Source organism: Nicotiana tomentosiformis, chromosome 1 (assembly GCF_000390325.3).
Source record: "Nicotiana tomentosiformis chromosome 1, ASM39032v3, whole genome shotgun sequence".
NCBI classification, from domain to species: domain Eukaryota; kingdom Viridiplantae; phylum Streptophyta; class Magnoliopsida; order Solanales; family Solanaceae; genus Nicotiana; species Nicotiana tomentosiformis.
Genome location: NC_090812.1, coordinates 70,957,558 through 70,979,012, shown reverse-complemented (window position 1 = coordinate 70,979,012; position 21,455 = coordinate 70,957,558). Strand labels below are relative to the sequence as shown.

General features: G+C 35.5%; 2 protein-coding genes across 2 annotated transcripts; one reads left to right on the top strand and one right to left on the bottom strand.

Annotated features, from left to right (window-relative positions):
- Positions 1 to 1,146: 1,146 nt before the first annotated feature.
- On the top strand, positions 1,147 to 2,781 carry LOC104118162 (U-box domain-containing protein 26-like). Its single transcript, XM_009629353.4, has one exon. It carries the CDS (start codon positions 1,374 to 1,376, stop codon positions 2,625 to 2,627), a length of 1,254 nt encoding a protein of 417 aa, XP_009627648.1. The 5' UTR covers positions 1,147 to 1,373; the 3' UTR covers positions 2,628 to 2,781.
- A 5,933-nt stretch (positions 2,782 to 8,714) lies between these two features.
- On the bottom strand, positions 8,715 to 11,607 carry LOC104118161 (transcription factor bHLH95-like). Its single transcript, XM_009629352.4, has 3 exons — positions 11,094 to 11,607; positions 9,746 to 10,213; positions 8,715 to 9,068 (listed from the first exon to the last, which is right to left on the bottom strand). Exons 1-3 carry the CDS (start codon positions 11,445 to 11,447, stop codon positions 8,964 to 8,966), a joined length of 927 nt encoding a protein of 308 aa, XP_009627647.1. The 5' UTR covers positions 11,448 to 11,607; the 3' UTR covers positions 8,715 to 8,963.
- Positions 11,608 to 21,455: the final 9,848 nt, after the last annotated feature.

The window sequence follows — 21,455 nt, the reverse complement described above, 5'->3', positions numbered from 1 at the left end:
AAAACAGTATAGGAATAAATCGAGCCCACTGAATATACAGTGTATCCTTAAGGAAATTATTCCCCTCAAGTACCCGAGGTGCTGGAATATATTCTCCCAGGATAGAATGATTTAACTCACCAGTGTATTGGTACCAAAAACTCTGATGAACTGCGAACCACTCAATGGTCGTAAAACACACTGAAAAATATTGTGCAGAAGAAGAAGAAGAAGCTTAGAAAATTTCGTAAGGAAAGATTCTGGGATTCAAACTCTATTTATAGAGTTGCTGGCATTGTTTCTGAAAAGGTTTGCAACCTTTCAGAAACATCCATGGCTGTTAATTATTTAATTAATTAATTATATAATTGAAAGGAATTTTGTCCAAAAAGATTAATCAATCAATCTTTGACCAAATCCAAATCCGAAGCCGAAGCCGAGCCGAGCCAGCGACGACGACGACGACGTGAGGCTTGCCTTTTTCTTAAGAAATTTAAGAACTAGAAGAAGAGCAATTATATATATACCCATCAAAAGTCTTTTCTTTCTCCGATATGGGACAATGTCCCTTTCCCAAGGGAAACTCAAATATTTCATTTTCCATCAATTTCTCATTCACCTTCTTTAAGTTACACAAGCTTAAAATCTCAACAATAACAACCCAAATTAAGTGATTTAAATTTCTGACGGGATAAATAATAAATTCCCTGTTAGCGGGTAACATTATTTTAATTCATCAAGTTTTACGGAGTTACTTGTCCAATGCAGTTCGATTTAGATAACAACGGAAACATATCTATGTAAGTATTGAATTTATTCTAAATTTTCGATAATTAGTTGGTATATTTACTAATATAGACAGTACGACCAAAAAGGGAAAAGAAAAACCAAGGATATAAGTGCAATAATAGACCATGCATGATATATTGTTCTCAATCGAATTGGACCATTCAAATTTCATCAATAATGCCATTTGACGTAAACAGGAGTTAGATTTGAGCATGAAGTGTGGGCCGCAATTATCACACATTAGGTTTGACCAGAGACCAACGTAACCATGGTTAAATGAACAAGTTCAGATCAGCGTAGTAAATAAATGAAAACCACACGTGTGGGGATTGAGGGTACTAAGGGGGTAGGGTTAGTACCATTTGGTCAGAATAAGAACAGAGGCAAACAGAGAGAAGAGTCCTACGGCCTGTTGGGTATGTCCCTCTGTTCTCTCCGTATAAAGACCGAGCAAATTCCCAAACAAAAGTGAAAGAGAATTTGCAGACTCCCTTTTAGTTTTAGTTTTTTTCTCTATATATATACCAAACATTTACTGATACCCAAAGACTCAATTCACTGCTATCCCTTAAAGCAGATAAAGAAGAAAACAGAGTTCAAGAAACATGCTGCCTGGAAGTTTAGACCCTTTGGATGTGGGCGTTCAAATTCCATACTACTTTCGTTGTCCAATCTCCTTGGAGCTTATGCAGGATCCGGTGACCGTTTGTACCGGTCAAACGTACGACCGGCAAAGCATTGAGTCCTGGGTGGCCACTGGCAATAGTACGTGTCCTGTAACCAGGTCGCCGCTCAGTGATTTCTCTCTTATTTCAAATCATACACTTCGCCGGCTTATACAGGATTGGTGTGTTGCGAACCGGGCTTTCGGAGTTGAGCGGATTCCGACGCCGAAACAACCAGCTGATCCGGTTTTGGTCCGGTCGTTGCTGAATCAAGCAGCGGCCGAGTCAAATCATTTGAAGTCTAGGCTTTCGGCGTTGAGGAGACTCAGAGGACTCGCTCGTGACTCGGATAAGAATCGATCCGTAATTTCGGCGAACAATGCTCGTGAAATCCTTTTGTCTATTGTGTTCTTTCGCATGGATTCCGACTCGTCCGAGTTGAATCACGAGTCTCTTGCGATTCTCTCTATGTTCCCGCTCTCTGAAGGTGAATGCTTTTTTGTCGCTTCCGATCCGGACCGAGTTAGTTACCTCGTTTCTCTGCTTTTTCATCCTTCTATCGATGTCCGAGTCAACTCGGCTGCTTTAATTGAGGTTGTCGTTGCCGGAATAAGATCATCGGAGCTTCGTGCTCAAATCAGCAATATAGATGACGTCTTCGAAGGAGTCGTCGGAATTCTCAATTATCCATTGGCCTATCCGAGAGCGTTGAAAGTCGGAATCAAGGCGCTGTTTGCTTTATGCCTAGTGAAGCAACACCGTCAAAAGGCGGTGGCCGCCGGAGCGGTGGAAGCACTAATTGACAGGCTACAGGATTTCGAGAAATGCGATGCGGAAAGAGCGCTTGCCACGATCGAACTCCTCGCCAGGATTCCATCCGGATGCGCGGCGTTAGCGTCGCACGCGCTAACGGTGCCTCTGCTGGTGAAAACCATCCTGAAGGTATCGGAGCGTGCGACGGAGTATGCCGCCGGTGCACTGCTATCGCTCTGCTTGGCGTCGGAACAAGCTCAAAAGGAAGCGGTTGCCGCCGGCGTCTTGACTCAACTGCTGTTGTTAGTCCAAAGCGATTGTACAGATCGCGCAAAGAGAAAAGCGCAAATGCTGTTGAAGCAGCTTCGCGATTGTTGGCCGGAGGAGTCCACCGCCAATTCGGATGATTATTTTGCTTACAGCGACGTCGTTCCTTTTTGAGGGGTTCACCATTCTTACCTCTCTGTCTTGCACAATCTCCCCCAATTTTTGTAATTCGAGGTAAAAAACCAAGTGTCTAGATTTTGGTAAATAGGGTATTATTCCAGTGTATGTAATTTTTGTACCTAAGAAAACAATTTTTTTTGGCTGGAAAGTTGTTTTTTTCTTTTCCAATTGCGGTAACACAAAAAAAAAAAAAAAAGAAGTTAGTTATTGTATTAACCCATGACATAAACTCTTTACCTAAAGTTTCTTTCCGTATTATTTTTAAAATTTAAGTTATATATTGTGATGACTGTTACTACAATAACTATAATTTTTCTTTAATGAAAATTAATATTTCACATGGAGTGTGCATCTTTATCAATATAGACTTTTAGGTATTTGCACATTGTGCATAAAATTCAAACATTATTTTTTTTAATTCATATAATTTTTAAAGAGTTGTAATGCAAGGTGGTGGTCACACTAATTGGAAGATGAAGGAAAGGGATAGTTCAACTTTCCTTTGACCGTGGACTACCTCATTAAACCAGATGTGCCTTAAAAATATAATTATAATGGTAATAAAAACAGATGTGCCTTCTTGCAAATAATCAAGGACCCATAGTGTGACCTTATTAAACCGGGTCGATCCACTTTACTGACCTGCCCGACCCATATGTCTCGCTTGTGTCAACTCTCTCAAGAGATGGTGACATTTTTTACTTTATCTATCGCCAATAATTGAAGTGATTAATATGAGAGGATAAAAGACTTAAAATCTTTAACGTAAGAGAAAGAAACTCCATAAATGCATCTTTAATTAGATTTGTGAATTTATAGAATGCAGTGATTGTTATTTCCTTCGTCCCACAAGGTTATACTTTTTGGATTTTGAAAGTTAAACTTCTTAATTTTGTACATGAATTCGGTCATAAAATCTTTAAGCTTTTAAAAATAAAATTTATATATTTAGAAACTACATGAAAAATATTATAAGTCACAATAATTAATAAGTTAAAATATTCAAAAAAATTTGAAAAAGCCGTGGTAAAAAAATAACATGTTTGACTATTAAAATCCGAAAAGTATCATATTTTTGGGAGGAAGGGAGTATGCAAAAATAAATACTATATGTGTAGTTACTACCTGCTTTAATTTTTCCAAGTTTTACCGATCAAATGACTCTTAAATCTATATCTATACTATATTAAAAGCTCTATATTTATACTATATTAAATGCACGAAGACTTTAGCGAAATGTCATTCAGTCTTGTTTGCCTTTAAAATTAGAGTTCACATTGGATAAGATTGTTATTTAATAAAAAAAAAAATCTAATATTTAGGATTTGGAAATCAAATAATTTTTTTCTTATTAAACTTTTCCTTATTTGATCTGTGTAGAACTCCTAATATTTTGGGATTCAAAATCAAATATAATTAAGAGGATGGTTCTTATATTTGGTAAGTTTTTATGCTTTTTCTCAACGTTTTTTCGTTCAAATTAAACACGTTTTTATTTTTCAAAAGTTTCGTTCCTATTTAATGCTAGAAAAATCATAATTTCAATCATATTTGATTAAAATTTCGTTCCTACTTAATGCTAGAAGAATTATAATTTCAATCTTAATTAATAAAGTTTTGTTCCTACTTATTGCTAGAAGAATCATAATTTCAATCTTAATTAATAAAGTTTTGTTCCTACTTATTGCTAGAAGAATCATAATTTCAATCTTATTTGGTAAGAACAACCACATACATGTTTTCCTTGTATTAAAATTTCAAGTTTATTTGGTAAAAAACAACCACATATAGGTTTTCCTTGTATTGCAATTAGCCATAACTTTTAATTCAAATATATGCGGCATGTGAATATCAACGAAAGATAAGGTTGAGTTGCCAGTTGCCAGTACATTCAAACCTTCATGATCTCAATCTTCTATATCTTTTGACAAAGATGAGCTCCAAAATAGTTGCCTGGAGAGTTATGCGTAGCAATTTTTGAGAGGACCGGACCATTAAAAGTCTACTTGAATGGGGTGAAAATGTAAAAGTATCATGTCTTGAAAATTTACACGTAAGATCCATTCTTTATATATAAATATTCTGACGCGAGTGTTTATTTTATGTTTCATTCTTTGTGTATACAATAGTATGTCATTACCCTTTAAGCAAATAAATTTTCTATACCAAAATATAGGTACACATTCGAAAAACTATAATTAGATAAAAATTATAACAATATTCATAATAATTATATTCTTTAACTTAATATTAAATTTTAGAAATATTTTCAAAATGACACCTAATAATTACACGTCAGGTATACATAATTTAATAACATTTATATGATTTTCTAAAGTACTATACTTATTAATATGGGGTACGCGCGCAACACGCGTACCTATATATTTATATTTATATCTATATCTATAGCTATCTATATCTATACTATATTAAAAGCACAAAAATATTTAACGAAATATTGTTCGCCTTTTAAAAATAAATTTTACATTGAATAAAATCGTAATTAAATTATTATCCTAATATTTAGAAATTTAAAATCTACTAAAATTTTGATTATTAAATTCTTTCGTTATTTGAAGCCATAATTATTTTCAAGTCTTTGCCTTTTTTATTTTGTTAGAAATGATTTAATCATATATTATAATCATTCCCTATGTTTCGTTTTTATATTCTGTCAAACAAATGACAAAAGTCTTACTATATTCTTTTGCATATTAAGTTATTTGTTGCAATTAATTCAACACCTCTCATTTTTAGAATTTATTATTTGCATATAACATGAATTTTTATTATTTCAACCTAACTCCTCATAATAAAATCTTCTGTTGGACAAATCTTCATTTATTGAGAAATGGGAACAATATTCATCATTTTAAGAAATTTTTCTTTAATTTGTACTGTCTTATAATTTTATATAACTCAAAAATATAATCTAATAATATTTATATTATTTTTTAAAATTATTTACTTATTAATATTGTCACACGCACAAAGCGCGTAACCTATTTGTTTGAAGAAACATTGGTTAGTAAGTAGTAGTGAGTGCCACAGTAAAGTATGGAGGTTATGTAATGGAATATGACAATTGAAATGAAATCACATGGGGTTTTGGATTTTTCCCCGTTCTAGTGTCAATTTTGTGGTCACATGCTCCAACCATTTTCTCTTCCACTTTTTCTCATTTGTTATTGTTCCTATGGTATAAACATGGACAAACATGCAAATCTAGATCGTCTTTAGATATGCACCACAATTCTGACTACAACGCAAACTAGTGATGAGTGCGAGGAGATATCCTTCTATGCATATCTTTGTCTAAAAAAATGACATCGTCATTGTTCACCGAGTCAAGTAATTTTTTATGTATTAACCAAATAAATAAATAAATTATGTAACGACATTTTTGTTAAACTTTGTTACATTAATTGTAAAAAATATTATAAGTTAATTTTTATATAATATCTAAATATTTTGATTTTAGTTCCAAAAATTGAAGAAATCGACGTCCGAAATCACAACAAAAATTAGATGCATTGACTCTCCTATTTCAAGCTCCGCCAGTCTTTGGAAGTGAGTGAATGCGCAATGCAAAGAAAGGTTCCTTATTGGGCTTCATTGAACAATGAACGAAAAGGATTGCATTCTAATAGCCTGTTTTGGCCAACCTTATTTTTGGGCCAAAAGTGCTTTTTTGGCCAAAAATTGAGGTGTTTGACCAAACTTTTGGAAGAAAGAAAGTGCTTTTGAGAAAAAACAAAAATAGTTTTTGAGAAGCAGAAAAAAGTAACTTCTCTCCAAAAGCACTTTTGAAAAAAAATACACTTAGAAGCAGTTTTCAAAAGCTTGGTCAAACACTAATTACTGATCAAAAGTGCTTTTCAAATTAATTAGTCAAACACAGACTGCTTCTCACCAAAAGCACTTTTTTAAAAAGTACTTTTGAGAAAAGCACTTCTCAAAATATGCTGATTTTAGAAGCTTGGCCAAACAGGTTATAAGAGCTTGTTTGGCCAAGCTTGTGGGAGGCTAAAAGATTTTGTTTTTGAATCTATGAGCCTATTTGATCAAAAAAGTACTTTTTGAAAAATTTAAGATGTTTGGCCAAAATAAAAAAATACTTATGAGTAGTACTAGAAGCAGAAGGAAATGCAGAAAATTAATTTTGTTCTAGAAAAGAATAACCTTACAATAAATTTATATTTTTCAAATTATCCCTCATTAGCTTAATATTTTTCTTTTACTTTTACCTTTTCTCTTTCTTTTTATTTCCACTATACGTTTCTTCTCTTTTTTTTATTTTAATCATATTTTTATTCTCTTTCTCATATTCCTAAGAGTAGATTTTAAATTTATATTGAATGATGCATTTTGATATATTTAAATTATCATGTAAAGAATAAGTAATACGAAACATTCAATGTTAATGCTTTGAAATCACTATATTTTATATTGACTGAAATTTTTAAGTTATATTTTTACTTCACGTTTTATATTTTAATTAAATTCTTTTATAATAAATGTTTAAATTTAATTTTCTTTTCTAAGTAATACTAATCGCAAATTAAACTTTTACTATCGTTTTTCGTAATTTAATATTTAAAAGTACTTATTTAAAAGATTGGCCAAACATAATGAACTTGCAAAAAGTACTACTCAAATGAATTGGCCAAACATAGTTATATTGCAAAAGTTCTTTTTTAAAAAAGTAATTTTGAACAAAGCACTTTTCAAAATAAATAATTTTTGGCAACTTGGCCAAACAAGCTCAAATTCTGTAGCCCCTTACGTTGGGGGAAGTACCCAAACAACCATTTGTAGGGCTGGTATTTAGGGATTAAGCAGTATTTATTTTTTTCTGAAAATATAAATTAAGGATAAGCTGGCTAATTCTTAAATAGCAGCCCCTTAGAACGGCTACATGATGTCATTTCTACCCATGTTTACATAATACCGTGATAGTGTTGGACAAGTCTAATTGTTGGGTCACGCCCTATCCCAATTGAAGTTAAAAGTTCTACCATTCTCCCCCGTAAAAATAGCACGGGCTGGCCAGTTTTCGGACTGATAATTGAAAAATAGTCAGCGTTTGTAAAGTCATTGAAAAATAGCCACTATTTTGCTGCAACACACCAGCATAATATACCGGAGATTGGTGCACCTGTGTATGAACATCCAGCATATTATACTGGAACTCCAACACACGGGAATTCCGTTCCAGCATAATATACTGGAGATTGGAGCACCTGTGTATAAACTTCCAGCATATTATGCTGGAACTCCTGTATATTATGCTGGAATATTTTTTGAATTTTGAATAATGTTTTCGTTCAGATTTATCTTTACATAAAAAGTGGCTAAATTTTGATTACTTTTGAAATTATGGTTATTTTTTAATTACCACTTGCAAATCTGGTTATTTTTGAATTCACCCTTCTCTCCCTCGTTGTTGCAAGTATTGAACTAATTCGTCCCAACTGGAGTTTCATTAAAGATAGAGGCATTTTTAACGTTTTTTTATTGTTTTATTTTTGTGTAAAGTAAAATGGAGGTTAAATATAAAACTATTTGGAAAGTAGAAGGGTAAAGTTGATATTTTTTCTTATAAGAAATGAAAGATCGATATCCTATTTATTGTAGGTGAAGAACAATCTAAAATATCCCTCAACCAATTTGGAACTGCCCAGAGATAAGTTCACCTCTTGATGGAAGCAAGCACATACCATATGTATATTCGACATTTTTCTCACGTTTTCTTCATCATTGATGTAAGAATAACAAAAAAATTCAAACTTCCTATAAGTTATAACAAGTATTTCTTGCACTAGTCCTACAAACCTTCAAAAGTTAGTAAAATATCCTATTATAATAAGACTATTTTCCCACCTTCTTGCACTAATTGTTTGTTACTAAAATTAAATATACCGTACAACAAATTAGGACTGAGAAATACTAGTGGATGAATTTCAGCAATAGTCAATAGTAGCATCTTTTCGCATTTCCCCATCCTATTATCCATCCTAGTTGATGATAGTTTAAGCTTGCAATTTCTTTTTCTTTTTAATTTCTGAAGGGACAAAATTACAAAAAAAGAAGAACTAGATAATTATTAGAATAAATAAAAGCTAAGTAACATGATATTCTTGAGCTCTTACAGCATCTACATAAAATAAAACCTCGCTATATTTTACTTATAGCTGCCACTGCTGAAACCAAGAATTTTCTTTATCTTTGGAAGAAAATGAACCAAATTCCACTGTTTTCATTCCTCCTCTCCGTATATAAAATAAAAATCGCAAAATTCTTCAACTCTCGTATTTTATAGCTGTATCATTTGGAAGTTGCCCACAACATTATCTCTCCTGCTGCTTGTTTGTATATTTCTTCCACTGTCAATGCTTCGGAGAATTGATTCAATGTACTTCCACCTGTTGCCTATGAATATTCAAATCAACATTTTTCAGAACCAAGTCGTTAACATAATTTCTGAAAATCAACGCTATTGTGGTTTACGTCGCAAAGCGAAAATTTTCAAACAAAACCCTAGGGCTAGGCTAGGTGAGGGACGCTTTTAGAAAGAAAAAAAATACTATCCTGGATATATTTTGAGAAAGATATTTAATACCCACTACCATTTATTTCTATTTGAAGTAAATATCTCACTTTACACAATTAGAGCAGTAGTAAAGTTGAATCTGAAAAAAGAAAACTGTTAAATACTTCTTGTTTTTCTAAACCTTTAAACATTTTGAGACAAATTTAATTTGCCAAAATAAATATATTTGGACTCGACGAACTATGTAATAAAAACTAGTGTCTTTATTTGTGTGTGTCACATTTCCCTGACATTAATGATGATTAGTATGCTATGATATATAATGACTCAAATAGATGCTCCTTATTTAGGTTTAGGATGTTCAAAACTAGTATTTTCTTCTGCTAATAACTAGAAAACCTAGTTAATTAACACAATCTTCAGAACGACCAACCTAACCATAACACATACTAATACCAATAATTAAAATCTAACTTTTACTATTAGCTTGTTATTTTCTTGAGTAAAAAAGAAGAAGAAAGGAGATATATAGAGAATTAATGGAGAATGGACTTACATGGGCTTGAATCATGTACAAGCTTCTATAATGATCTGATGAAACTTGAGTAGATACCATTTCTATCTTATATTTCTCCAAAACAAAACAAATGCCACTTAAAATTCCAGGTTTCTTGAGACAACAAATACTAATATGAGCTTCTTCTCCACAAACATTTAGTATCACATTTGGAGAAGTCCATGTTTGAAATACTGCTGGAATATTCAAAAGGGGAGTTGTATTATTATTATTATTGGTTGGTGTAATAGCAGTTGAGTTACTGGTAGATCCTTGATCAGCCAAAAATAGCTCCCTGTTATTACTCTCTAGTAATTTCTGTGAAGTAATTATCGAAAAATCATTACTATTCATTGTAGCTGTTAAGCAATGAAGCTTTTCTAGCTTCTGTTTTTGAAGCTTCTGAAGAGTATTCTGCAGTGTTTTGATGTAGTTCACTGCTTCATCAACAATGGTGGACTTGTCAGCCTGCAAATATAAATGCGAGTTTAACTTTTGTACAGTAACAGTATAAAAGAGGTCATTAACCATGTTTTGCAAAGTTACATATAATAGGTTTTTAAATGTGCTATGGTAGTGTAATTGTTTGCACTGTCTAATAGTTTTAAGTTAAACTCTACGTTGCTACTTACAAGTAACCCGAAAAATAAGGCGATACATAAATAATTTAAATATTCTTTATATGAATAGTGTTTATAAAAAAATATTGGTACGAGGCATTTATATAAGACATGCGAAAAACTCGGAAATTCTCTATTGTTTTTTTCTTTTATTTTGTGGGAAAACCAAGTGCATGTAATTGATTATTCCATTTGTAATCAACACATAGATACATATAATAAGGGGAATTTATATATCACCTTGTCTGAACTGTTTGAAACTTTAATGAACCGTATTTGTACTATGTAAATATATACAATATAAAAAGGAAATCAAGTTTCATTTTCGCATATAATCATGTCTCCCTTAAGTAATTAAGCTTCCTACAAAGATTCTCCTTGGAATTACTCAATCTAGAAAGGTTGGAACATCACATATTGTTAGAGCGATAAGCAATTGCCAAAGCAAACCAAACAAAGAAGCATTTTTTTTTCCTTTTTGTATGTGGAAAAAAGTATGTTTTTTTTGTTACAAGCTTTTTCTCTAAACGCTCTTTTATTTATTCATTTTTCAAAATAATTTAGGAGGACATTAAGAATTAATAGGGGCCGGTGTGGCAGAAAAACAAAAAATTATATGAAAATATATAAGTTTGAAATGTTTATGAATTCCGTTCAGTTTTCTTTACTTGATGGATGGATTTGGACAAAAAACCAACCATTTGCTATTTAAATAAACAAATTTTTACCTTAGGAGGAAGTTGAGGAAGCAAAGCATGAAGATTAGAGAACATATTCCTCATCTTCTTTCTCCTTTCTCTCTCTGTCCATATGTGTATCTCATGATCTGATTCTCCTTCACCACCACACTTTGCTTCATCACTTTCTTTGCGGCCGCTCGCCGTTCTTTTTCTGCCGCGGGCAGCCGCTTTAGTCTCCTTAGCGGTTGTCCGCTGCTGATCATAACTAGTATTTGACCTGTTTGGATCTGACAACTTGTCACCCGCAAACTTCTCTTCACTCCCATCTAAGTTATTCGAGTTCAAATTTGAGCACCCTTGATTTTCCCATAGCAAACAATCACGGTAATTCTTTTCATTCATTTTTTTTTAGGTGATCTGCTGATAGTGTATACTAAATTATGTATATGTATATTCTATATTAAGATAAAGGGCGTTTTGGGGATTGAGGAGGATGAATATTGAATAAGAAGAGAAGTGGAGAAGGGTGACAAAAGATAGTAGAGATATACAAGGGATGATTCGCTGGGAAAGAGAACAAACCAAAATACAATCATAAGCCAAAATGCCGTTACTGGCTTCAAAACAAAAAACGGTAGCTAAAGAACTTTTGTACAATTTTTTTCTCTCACTCAATATGGGCCCCAATTTCCCTGATGATCTCAGTCACATTTCGATCTACTGATTAATTAGTCTAATTACCAATACTAGATTACAACCAAATTAAGATTTTCTTATCTAGATCTCATCTATCTAAACTCAAGTTTTATTTTTGAATTAACATTTATATTTTGAGTTGAGTTTAAAGGGAGAAATATTGTCAGTGAGGATTCATACAGCCAAACTCGACTTGTTTGGGATTGGAGTTTTATTATTGTTTCCAAATAAAAAATGAGTATATTTATCTAATAACAATACATAACCGTGTTTTTTTCCGTGAATTAAACCTTTTATCATGCAATATTCATTCCCTTTAAAGAAAAAAATCATTACAGTATATTTAATCTTCTGACGAGGATGTTACACGCCCCTAATGACTTAACCATTGTTAATTAGCAGAATAATTGACAGCTCTTCTCTTACTGTTTTTTTTTTTTTTAACAGGAAGCATAATGTGAAAGCAGTTTTTTGACAGGGAGGAGCATAATGTGTTAGGCTTATCTTGTGACCAATACTGACTGTTTTATTATTATCAACACAAACCACGAGCGTTACATATTAAGGCAATGATTCAAAATGTGTTAGGCTTATCTTGTGACCAATACTGACTGTTTTATTATTATCAACACAAACCACGAGCGTTACATATTAAGGCAATGATTCAAATGCTACATTTGTCTTTAATATGGGCGGGTCGATCCACCACGTTAGCTACGTGGCCCGAATAACTTTTACCCAAACTTTATACTTTCTGCTGTGCATAATAAGTGACTTTTTGACTTTTGGCATACCCCTTAAAAAACACTAACTTCTAGAGACAAAAAAAAAATATTTTGACTAAATTACCTTTAATCAAAATTTACATATTATTAACTTGACACATTGGGATGTGTAAATGAGGACGAATTATGAAAAAATAAAGTTAATTCCTTCACGATTATGTAAAATGACTCTTATTTTGGACCAAAATAAAAAGGCAAAAAAGTCACTTATTATGGACCGAAGAGAGTATATTTTTAAAAAATTATCAAGTATGTATAAGTATTTGATTGTGCAACGATTATTAGTGTATGTTAACTCAAGGTTGTTGTAGGAATCAATAAACTTCAAATTTTGGATCTTTCTCTTTAATACATTATATTGTCTTACGCGCCACGAATCTGAATTAGTTGAAGCCCCAATGCGCGTACCAAACACTATTTTTCGTTTAATTTATATACGAAACATTTACGCTTTCAAGTGTTTGATATTGTCTAATAACCAGACATTATGTAACACAACTTTTACAATTTTAATAGATTCAAATTCATTTCATCTGTATATTGTAATACATTTGCAACCTCACTGCTATAATACATAAATTAAATGTATACGCAAAATCGTATAGTACTAAATTTAGTATGTGAGGAGGGGAAGATAGGAAGAATAGTTGTCTATGGCGTGACGTAAAGAGGCTTGCAGAGATCGGGGTTTGGCAGAATGTGAGGCGTTTTCAATTGTTGATTTCAGAGATCTGTCGTATTTTTTTTTAGCGTCGTTCCTTAAAAAAATATTAATTAGAAGGGATTGTAACTATTTTATCTTTATTTATTTTTTAAAATATAATCTCTGTTCATTGAATATTTACTCTATTTATATGTTATTTTTATCTTCAGGAATAATTATTACTTAGAGTAAAATAATAAAATAATTAATTTTATCTTGAACACAAATAATTTGAGACAACTATTTTTAAAAATCAGGTTTGCTATAAAATTTAATGACGATTTTATGTCTCTTAGTGGCTTTTGGCTCTTTCCTCTTTTGCCAGACTGCCACTGAAAAATACGTATAAACCCAATATTTTCACACTTTTCCCGCTCCTTTTTGTACTCGTATGTGAAGCAGTATATGTATATGAGAATTCTCTATTTTAAAGATAACACTTCTACCATCCTAATTTATTTGGCAATAATTTTTTATTCTTTTTCAGAAGAATTTGACGTTTTCTATGTTAGAGACTACTTTACTTTTATATTTCCATTATTTGTTGTAAACTCCCAATCATAAAAAACCAAATTATTTGGCACAAGAGTCTGTTTGTATTTTATCTATATACTATCTTGTGTGTCAACATTTTAAAGTCACACTACGCCAAACAAATTATGACAAAATAATTCTTTTCCTAAAAAACCTTCTTTTATAGCCGGCCTCCTTACTTCGTTCTATTCCGATTTCTCTTCTAAATTTAGTATTTAATCCGCATTTGAAATGCTATGTTTTTTATTACATATTTTTGTAATACTCTCTCACAAGAATAAGGAATAGAAAAGGAAAATTTTCACATAAGAATAACTGTGCTCCATGCTTTTCAATTTTATAGTCCATATTTCAATTTACAACCAACTAGCCCAAAAATAATAGGCTAAGATTCAACATTCAACTCCAATAAATTTTAAAAATTACTATTTAATTTTTAAAAAAGATTGCTCAATCTTTTAAGTTAATTTTTGAATCAGTAACTGTGACTCAATTATTAGTTCAACAAAACAAATCTATTTGGATGGTGAAAATTAAATTTTTAACAAGCTTAAACATGTGGGTTTAAATTTCGAATTTAATTTTGTGAGAAATTTGGAGTGAGTATTATTTAGACTTGTTAGAAATAGTATAAGGAGGTTGTATATAAAATTTGAAGTCATTTAATGGAGATTTGGACTGGTTTTGAACAAGAATTGCAACTGAAAATCGTGGAAGTAGTTCGTCTACAGATGCTTGTATAAAGGTGTATAATAGTGTATAATAGTGTATAGATGTGTTTATACACTCATATACACTATTATACAATATTATACATAATTATACAAAAAACTGATTTCGTCTTCTTCCTTGCGACTTTTCTAAAATTTAATTCAAATCTTGCACAAATCTACTCCAAATCACTTCAAATTTAAATTTCGAACTCCTTTTGATATTTTTAATCAATTGGAATAATACCCAATCCAAACAACTAACAAACTCAAAAAATCCTATTTTCGAAAGCAAAGCTTTGAATGGGCTTCAATGGTGGACTTCTACTCTTTAATTTTCTTACATTGCAAGTTTACAACCAGGTGACACATGGTAAGAAGCAGCAATGGCGGACGGCCCCTTGAAGCATATGTAGAAGATGTGAGAAGAAGAGAGAGTGAAATCAATGGTTGTGAGAACACATATTTAACTCTGTAGCTTTTAGAAGCAATAATTGTAAGAACACAAGTTTTGAATTTGCTAGTACTTTTAAAATATGTACAATATGGTCTAGGTTGGATAAAACTTAAAAATATGGGCCATTTTTTGTTACGGTGTGAGTTCATGTGTATTTTCTAGTAATTCTTTCAATAGAAAATACTGGCAATTTACGTAATCTTACACGTCGACTTTAGAAAATGCTAATAGAGCCTCAACTCGTGAATAATAAATACTCATGTTTACCCTCAAATCGGATAACAATTAAATTTATAAGTGATTTTAATGATACGGGGATTTATTTAATACAAAGCGATAGATTAAACCACACGGGGAGGATAGATCCAGCCTTATTGAAATATTTACACTCGATCCGTGCTCGCTATGGCCAGCACTGATGAACAAGAGAAAGAGCCAATAACAGAGAAAATGCTAATAGAGCCTCAACTCGTGAATGATAAATACTCATGTTTACCCTCAAATCGGATAACAATTAAATTTGTAAGCGATTTTAATGATACGCGGATTTATTTGATACAAAGCGATAGATTAAACCACACGAGGAGGATAGATCCAGCCTTATTAAAATATTTACCCTCGATCCGGGCTCGCTATGGCCAGCATTGATGAACAAGAGAAAAAGCCAATAACAGAGAAAATGCTAATAGAGCCTCAACTCGTGAATGATAAATACTCATGTTTACCCTCAAAATTGGATAACAATTAAATTTGTAAGCGGTTTTAATGATACGCGGATTTATTTGATATAAAGCGATAGATTCAAACCTCACGAGAAGGATAGATCTAGCCTTATTGAAATATTTACCCTCGATTCGGGCTCGATATGGCCAGCACTGATGAACAAGAGAAAGAACTAATAACAGAGAAAATAATAATATATTACTTTGGAATGAGTGCTACAATATGCTTAATGAATTATCATACCCCCTTTATATAGTAGGAAAATTCTACTCTAAGTAAAACTTTATAAAAGGTAAAAAAAAATCTTCTGTTTAATTGATCACCGGTTCTATATCGATACGTGTCGAGATCCATGCCGTGATATCCAGGCGGTCACGGATATTACAGCCTCCTATTGGCCGCGCTTGATTACCCGGTGACGCCCTCCATAGTCCTTTAAGTTTTAGGTTGGTCTCGAATCATGACCCCGATATTATCGAGGGTAGATGGTCGGCCCCCGTACTCTGGCTCGAGGATATCTTTGCTTCGATCCCGATCTTTCGCAATCATATCTCGATCTCGTTTTACTTGTTGGAGTCCGGAGTATATCATGAGCCCGGGTTTTACCCGTTCACACACAATCGCCTCGTTTCCCGAAAAGTAATTAATGAGAAAAGACATGAGCGTCCTGATCCCTTCTTCGATACACCGTGGCATAAGCGACAGAAACCCGAAACGTCTCATCAGTCATGTCATAGTGGCATTCAATGCATGTCAGCCCCCTGTCGGTTGTCCCTGGAGGCGAAGTGTCACGACACCACTATAAATAACCCCTCTTTCGTTCATTTCTCACTTTGCGTTAAACCGTATACCGTCGTACCCTCAGGATTTCACTACTCCATTTCACATTCTAGCATTTTTACCTCCGGTATTCGAGATTTCTTTGAAACTTTTACTCAACATCCACTTAGGGCAACATATCTGAGCCTCCAATTTTCAATCCTTTTGTATTTTCTTCAAGCTTTCTCTTGGAACAATGGCCAAAACCTCAAAATCTGTTCCCCAAAAGCTTACTTCTACTTCCCAAACGACTGTCGAGACTACTTCTGATGTGGTCGACCTCGGGAGACCTGCTGCTAACATGGCTATCGAGAAACCGGCTCCTGAACCTCCCTTGAAGATGTTCATTCCCGGAGGTTGTTCGATCGTTGACGACTTCAAGGTCGAGAAACCCTCCTCGGTGCAGGGTCATGGTGAAGAGGCATCGAGATTTATCTGCTCGATCACCGAAGATGACCTTCCATTAGTCCGAAAGGACTGTAACTGTGCCGATAAAGACGCAGTGTCCCCCGACTCTGAGGAGGCCATTACTATACATGTTAAGGGATACCTAAATGTCTACACTTATCCCTTTACGCTGGGCCCGGTGGATTCGGTCATCATAAACTTTTGCAAGAGGTATGAGGTATGTCTCGGCTCAATCCACCCTTCACTATGGAGTATCTTGATCCTCCTCCGATTTTTCTTAAATAAAACCGATTCGCGCACCTTCACCATCGATCATCTGCTCCGCTTATACAGTCCCCAAAATATTTGGGGGGGGAGGGGGGAGGACTAATAAAGCTTGTTTGTCGGGCCAGTAAAGCCTCATTTTTGAGTAATGATGAGGATCGAGACCAAGGTTGGCACGGTCGTTTTGTCCGGGTGAGGAACTTGGATTTGATCTCGACCGAATTTATGCCATTCCCCGAGAAGTGGAATACATCACGTAAGTAAAACTTTTCCTTCAGATGTTGATTCCGAGTTCATCCCCTTTTTCTTATTGGTATTTGTGGTGCTGCAACCGTTGCCCCGGTCCCAAATGTTGTTCCTAGACTCAAGGAGTGGGTCGAAGGCATCCTCTCACAGATGCCCTACTCTAAGCGCTCATGGCGCAAACTCTCGAAGGGCCATTGGGAGGCCCTTTTCCATGGTAAGATTTTTCCCGAGTAGGTTGCGTTAGGCTCCCACCTGTTCTATGTTCTTATTATTTTTTCTTTACTTCCCTTTTGCAGGTTTACCTAAAACCGTCGAACTTAGGCCCTCGGTTGGGGACGAGGACTTACTTGCCAGTTCTTCCTCTTCGGGACAGCCTGAGGCCACAGTAGCGGAGAAGAAAAGAAAAAGGGTCCCGAGTTCACCAAGCTCGGAGAAAAAGAAAATGAGAAAGAGGTTGGTTCGTAATCCAATGGAAACCTCCAGCTCCCAAGTGCTTGACTCAGCATCACTCCTCCGGCTTAGAGACGAACCTGAGGATGATGACATCTTCATGGCCCATGTTCCATCTGTCCCCAAGGAACGGGTGGCAGCCGATGCGAAAGAGACCAAAGCTGATCCCCCTCAAGTTTGCGAGGCCGACGCCAAAGTAAGGGTCGAGGATTCGCAAGTTGCCGGTCCTGCCCCGCCCGGTGTTATAGATATTTCGGGATCGCCTTCGTTCACAGAGTTAATGTTTGATGAAGCCCGGACGACAAAGGAGCGGTACGATGAGGAGGTCCACGGGGCAGATGATCCACTTCGAGGATTTTTTGAGGGTATAGACTCATCCGTCCTGGAGGATTTTACCGGTTTGGGTGAGTTAGAGGTGCCAAGGAAAAGTCCACCTTCGGAAGCTGGCGGGTCGAGCTCGAGCCCGAAATTAACCAACCGGTACCCTGCTCCGAGCATGGATCCTAGTCGGAAGCGGACCGTCGTAATCACGATTCCAGAGGATGCCCGGGTCCTCTTCTCCCCCATAGGGATAGCCACTTACCTTCGGTGCCTAGTGACCGAAGAAGACCAGGCCAAAAATGAACGAGGTAGACGCGTCATTCTTGTTCAACGAAGCGCAAGAGGCACTGAGCCGGGTAACTGTTGATAATTCTTGATGAACCCGGGCGATCATGAGGCAAAGGGAAAGAGTCCTTGGGACATGCCTTATTCAATTCTTTATAGTCTACACACATTCTTAATTTATTTCCCTTTTTAGATACCTCGTCCGTGATGAATGCATGCTTGATTTCGGATTGGGGCCTCCTTTTCTGCTTGACCAGGTGAAACTTCGGGTCCGGGCTCAGGTTGTGAGTGGTTATTTCCGGCGGTATACCTGTCATATCAAGGTGGTACCAAGCGAAATAATCTATATTAGCTATAAAGAAATTGAATGAGTTTTTTCCTGAGCTCGGGACTAAACCCCGTGCCCAGGTATACCTTTTGATCGGGCAAGTGCTCGATCAGTACGACTTGCTCCAGTTCCTCGACTGTCGATTTGGTAGCGTCAGAATCATCAGGGGCTATGAAAGACCTGGGAACTTCGAAGTCATGGTCCTCACCCGTCTCCTGCTTTTCCGATTGGGGTAGGGTCGGTGTCAGTAGTTGCTATTTGGTTTCTCCCTTGTGACCGAACCCGGATCCTTTGGTGTAAAAAATACGGATATCGGGACAACCTCGTCGACCACGAACATCTCCTTTGCGACCGGTTGTTTTCCGTAAATTGTTTTTATCCCTCCCGGCATCGGGAACTTCAATGCCTGGTGCAGCGTCGAGGGCACTACCCTCATGTTGTGAATCCACGGTCTCCCAAACAAAGCATTGTACCTCATGTCCCCTTCGATCACACAGAACTTTGTTTCCTAAATAAACCCTGCGGCGTTCACCGGTAATGTTATCTCCCCTTTAGTGGTCTCGCTCGCCATGTTGAATCCGTTTAGAATCCTAACTCGAGGCACGATTTGGTCTTGCAAATCCAGTTGTTATACGACCCTCGATCTAATGATATTGGTTGAGCTACGTGGATAAATCAACACATGCTTAATTCGAGATTTATTTATGAGTACAGATATTACCAGTGCATCATTGTGGGGCTACACAATGCCTTCAGCATTCTCATCATTGAAATACAAGGTCCCTTCTGGTATGTAATCTCGCGACCGATTTTCTTTCTTGATGGATACTTTGGTACGCTTCAACATTGGCCGCTGGGGACATCAACCCCACCGATGATCATGTCAATGACATGCTGAGGTTCCTCCTAATCGGTCTGTTTATTTGAATCTCTATTCCTGAAATGATTTTTGGCTCGATCGCTCATAAACTCCCGGAGATGTCTGTTTTTAAATAACCGGGCTACCCCCTCCCAAAATTGTCGGCAATCCTCTGTTATATGGTCGTGTGTGCCGTGATACTTGCATATTAAGTTGGGATCCCTTTGGGCTGGATCGGATTGTAGAGATCGATGTCACTTGGTGTCTCTTATGCGTCCGATGGCGGATACAATAGCAGCCACATCGATGTTGAAGTTGTACTCCGAAAACCTTGGCGCTTCCTTAGACCCAATGGGCTTGTCAAAACCATTTTTGCTCATGAGTCCCCGGTTATTTTAACTCCGATCGCTTCTTCTTTCATTTCTCACAGGGTTTCGTACGGACTCGTTACCTCTACAATCACCGTTATACGGCAGATATCTATCCCTAGTTAACCTTGGTTCATGATCAATATCTCTTTTGGATCTGTCACTAGCTCGGACAGGATAAACAGACACGGAAGGGGCCCCAAGCTGATCATCTTCGACTCTAATTTTTGACTGATATCGGTTATGCACATCGGCCTATGTTACGGCTGGATATTCTACCAGATTTTGCTTTAACTACTGCGAAGCCAACGAGCTTCGAGTATTAAGTCCTTGGGTGAAGGCCTGAATGACCCAATCATCTTCCATCGGTGGCAGGTCCATCCGTTCCATTTGAAATCTTGACACGAACTCCCTGAGCATCTCGTTATCTCTTTGCTTTACCTTAAAAAGATCTGGTTTCCTGGTCTCGACCTTGATAGCTCCAGCGTGATGATCTCGCCCAAGTCACACCTCAAATTTGGGTTGTGAAGCGGTTGATTGCAATAATAATACCTAACTAGGAGTCGGGATCGAATCCACAGGGAGCATAGATGGGATTAGTGGTATGTATTTGGTCTAAGCACGTGAATTGTCTAAGTTGCACTTCCACACACTTTGTTTTGATTTTACTTCTAAAATTATACTAAGGATTGCAATTGAAAAATACGAGACTAGAGAAGAATGTTTTTGTTGTTGTTTTTCATATATGTAAAAGGTCTAGGGTTGCGATTTCCACCTAGGTGTTTGCCTAACGGGTTGTGGGCTTTAGAGTGAGTTTCGTTGGTCGGGGTGTATTATAGCAATCAACACTCAAATACTCACTCAATACCTCTCGGTAAGAGAGTATTTTTGCCCAATTTGGCCTTTTCAAGTCCAAATGGGTATTGAACTAAACAATTGACAAATTGCTCAAGTCGGGTTTTACTATATCTAGGTTCAACCCTTTAATTGGGACTATAAATCTCTTGATTTCATCCCAAACTCTTGTTAGCCAAGTTTTCCTAGACTAAGTCTCTTTTTCTGGTGTAGAGACCAAGTCAAATAGGCTTGAACCAATATTTGCAACCATTAATTCTACAATTATAGCAAGAACTAGGCTAAATAATACACATCCAACCATAAACAAGCCCTAAATCAAATACCCATTAGGTTCTCACACTAGGGTTAGGTCACAACCCTAGCTTGAAATTTAGTTACTCATAGTGGGTAATGAAGAAAATAAAGAAGAAATAATGATAAAACTCATATTGAAAGATAAATAGATGAAAATCCAATGTAAAATCAACAAGATAAGATAAAGTTGCCTAAAAGAGTAAAGAAAAACAGCTACAGACTTTCTAGTATTCAAACACTCGACCTAATTTCGTGAAAGTAGTCTATTTATACACAGCTAAAATTTTCGGACAAAATTGCCC

Coding starts and splice junctions, on each gene's coding strand:
- LOC104118162 (XM_009629353.4), top strand. CDS start 1,374: ATGCTGCCTGGAAGTTTAGACCCTTTGGATGTGGGCGTTCAAATTCCA.
- LOC104118161 (XM_009629352.4), bottom strand. CDS start 11,447: ATGAATGAAAAGAATTACCGTGATTGTTTGCTATGGGAAAATCAAGGG. Junction 10,214..11,093: donor TTCCTCAACTTCCTCCTAAG/GTAAAAATTTGT, acceptor TTATATTTGCAG/GCTGACAAGTCCACCATTGT. Junction 9,069..9,745: donor TGTACATGATTCAAGCCCAT/GTAAGTCCATTC, acceptor GAATATTCATAG/GCAACAGGTGGAAGTACATT.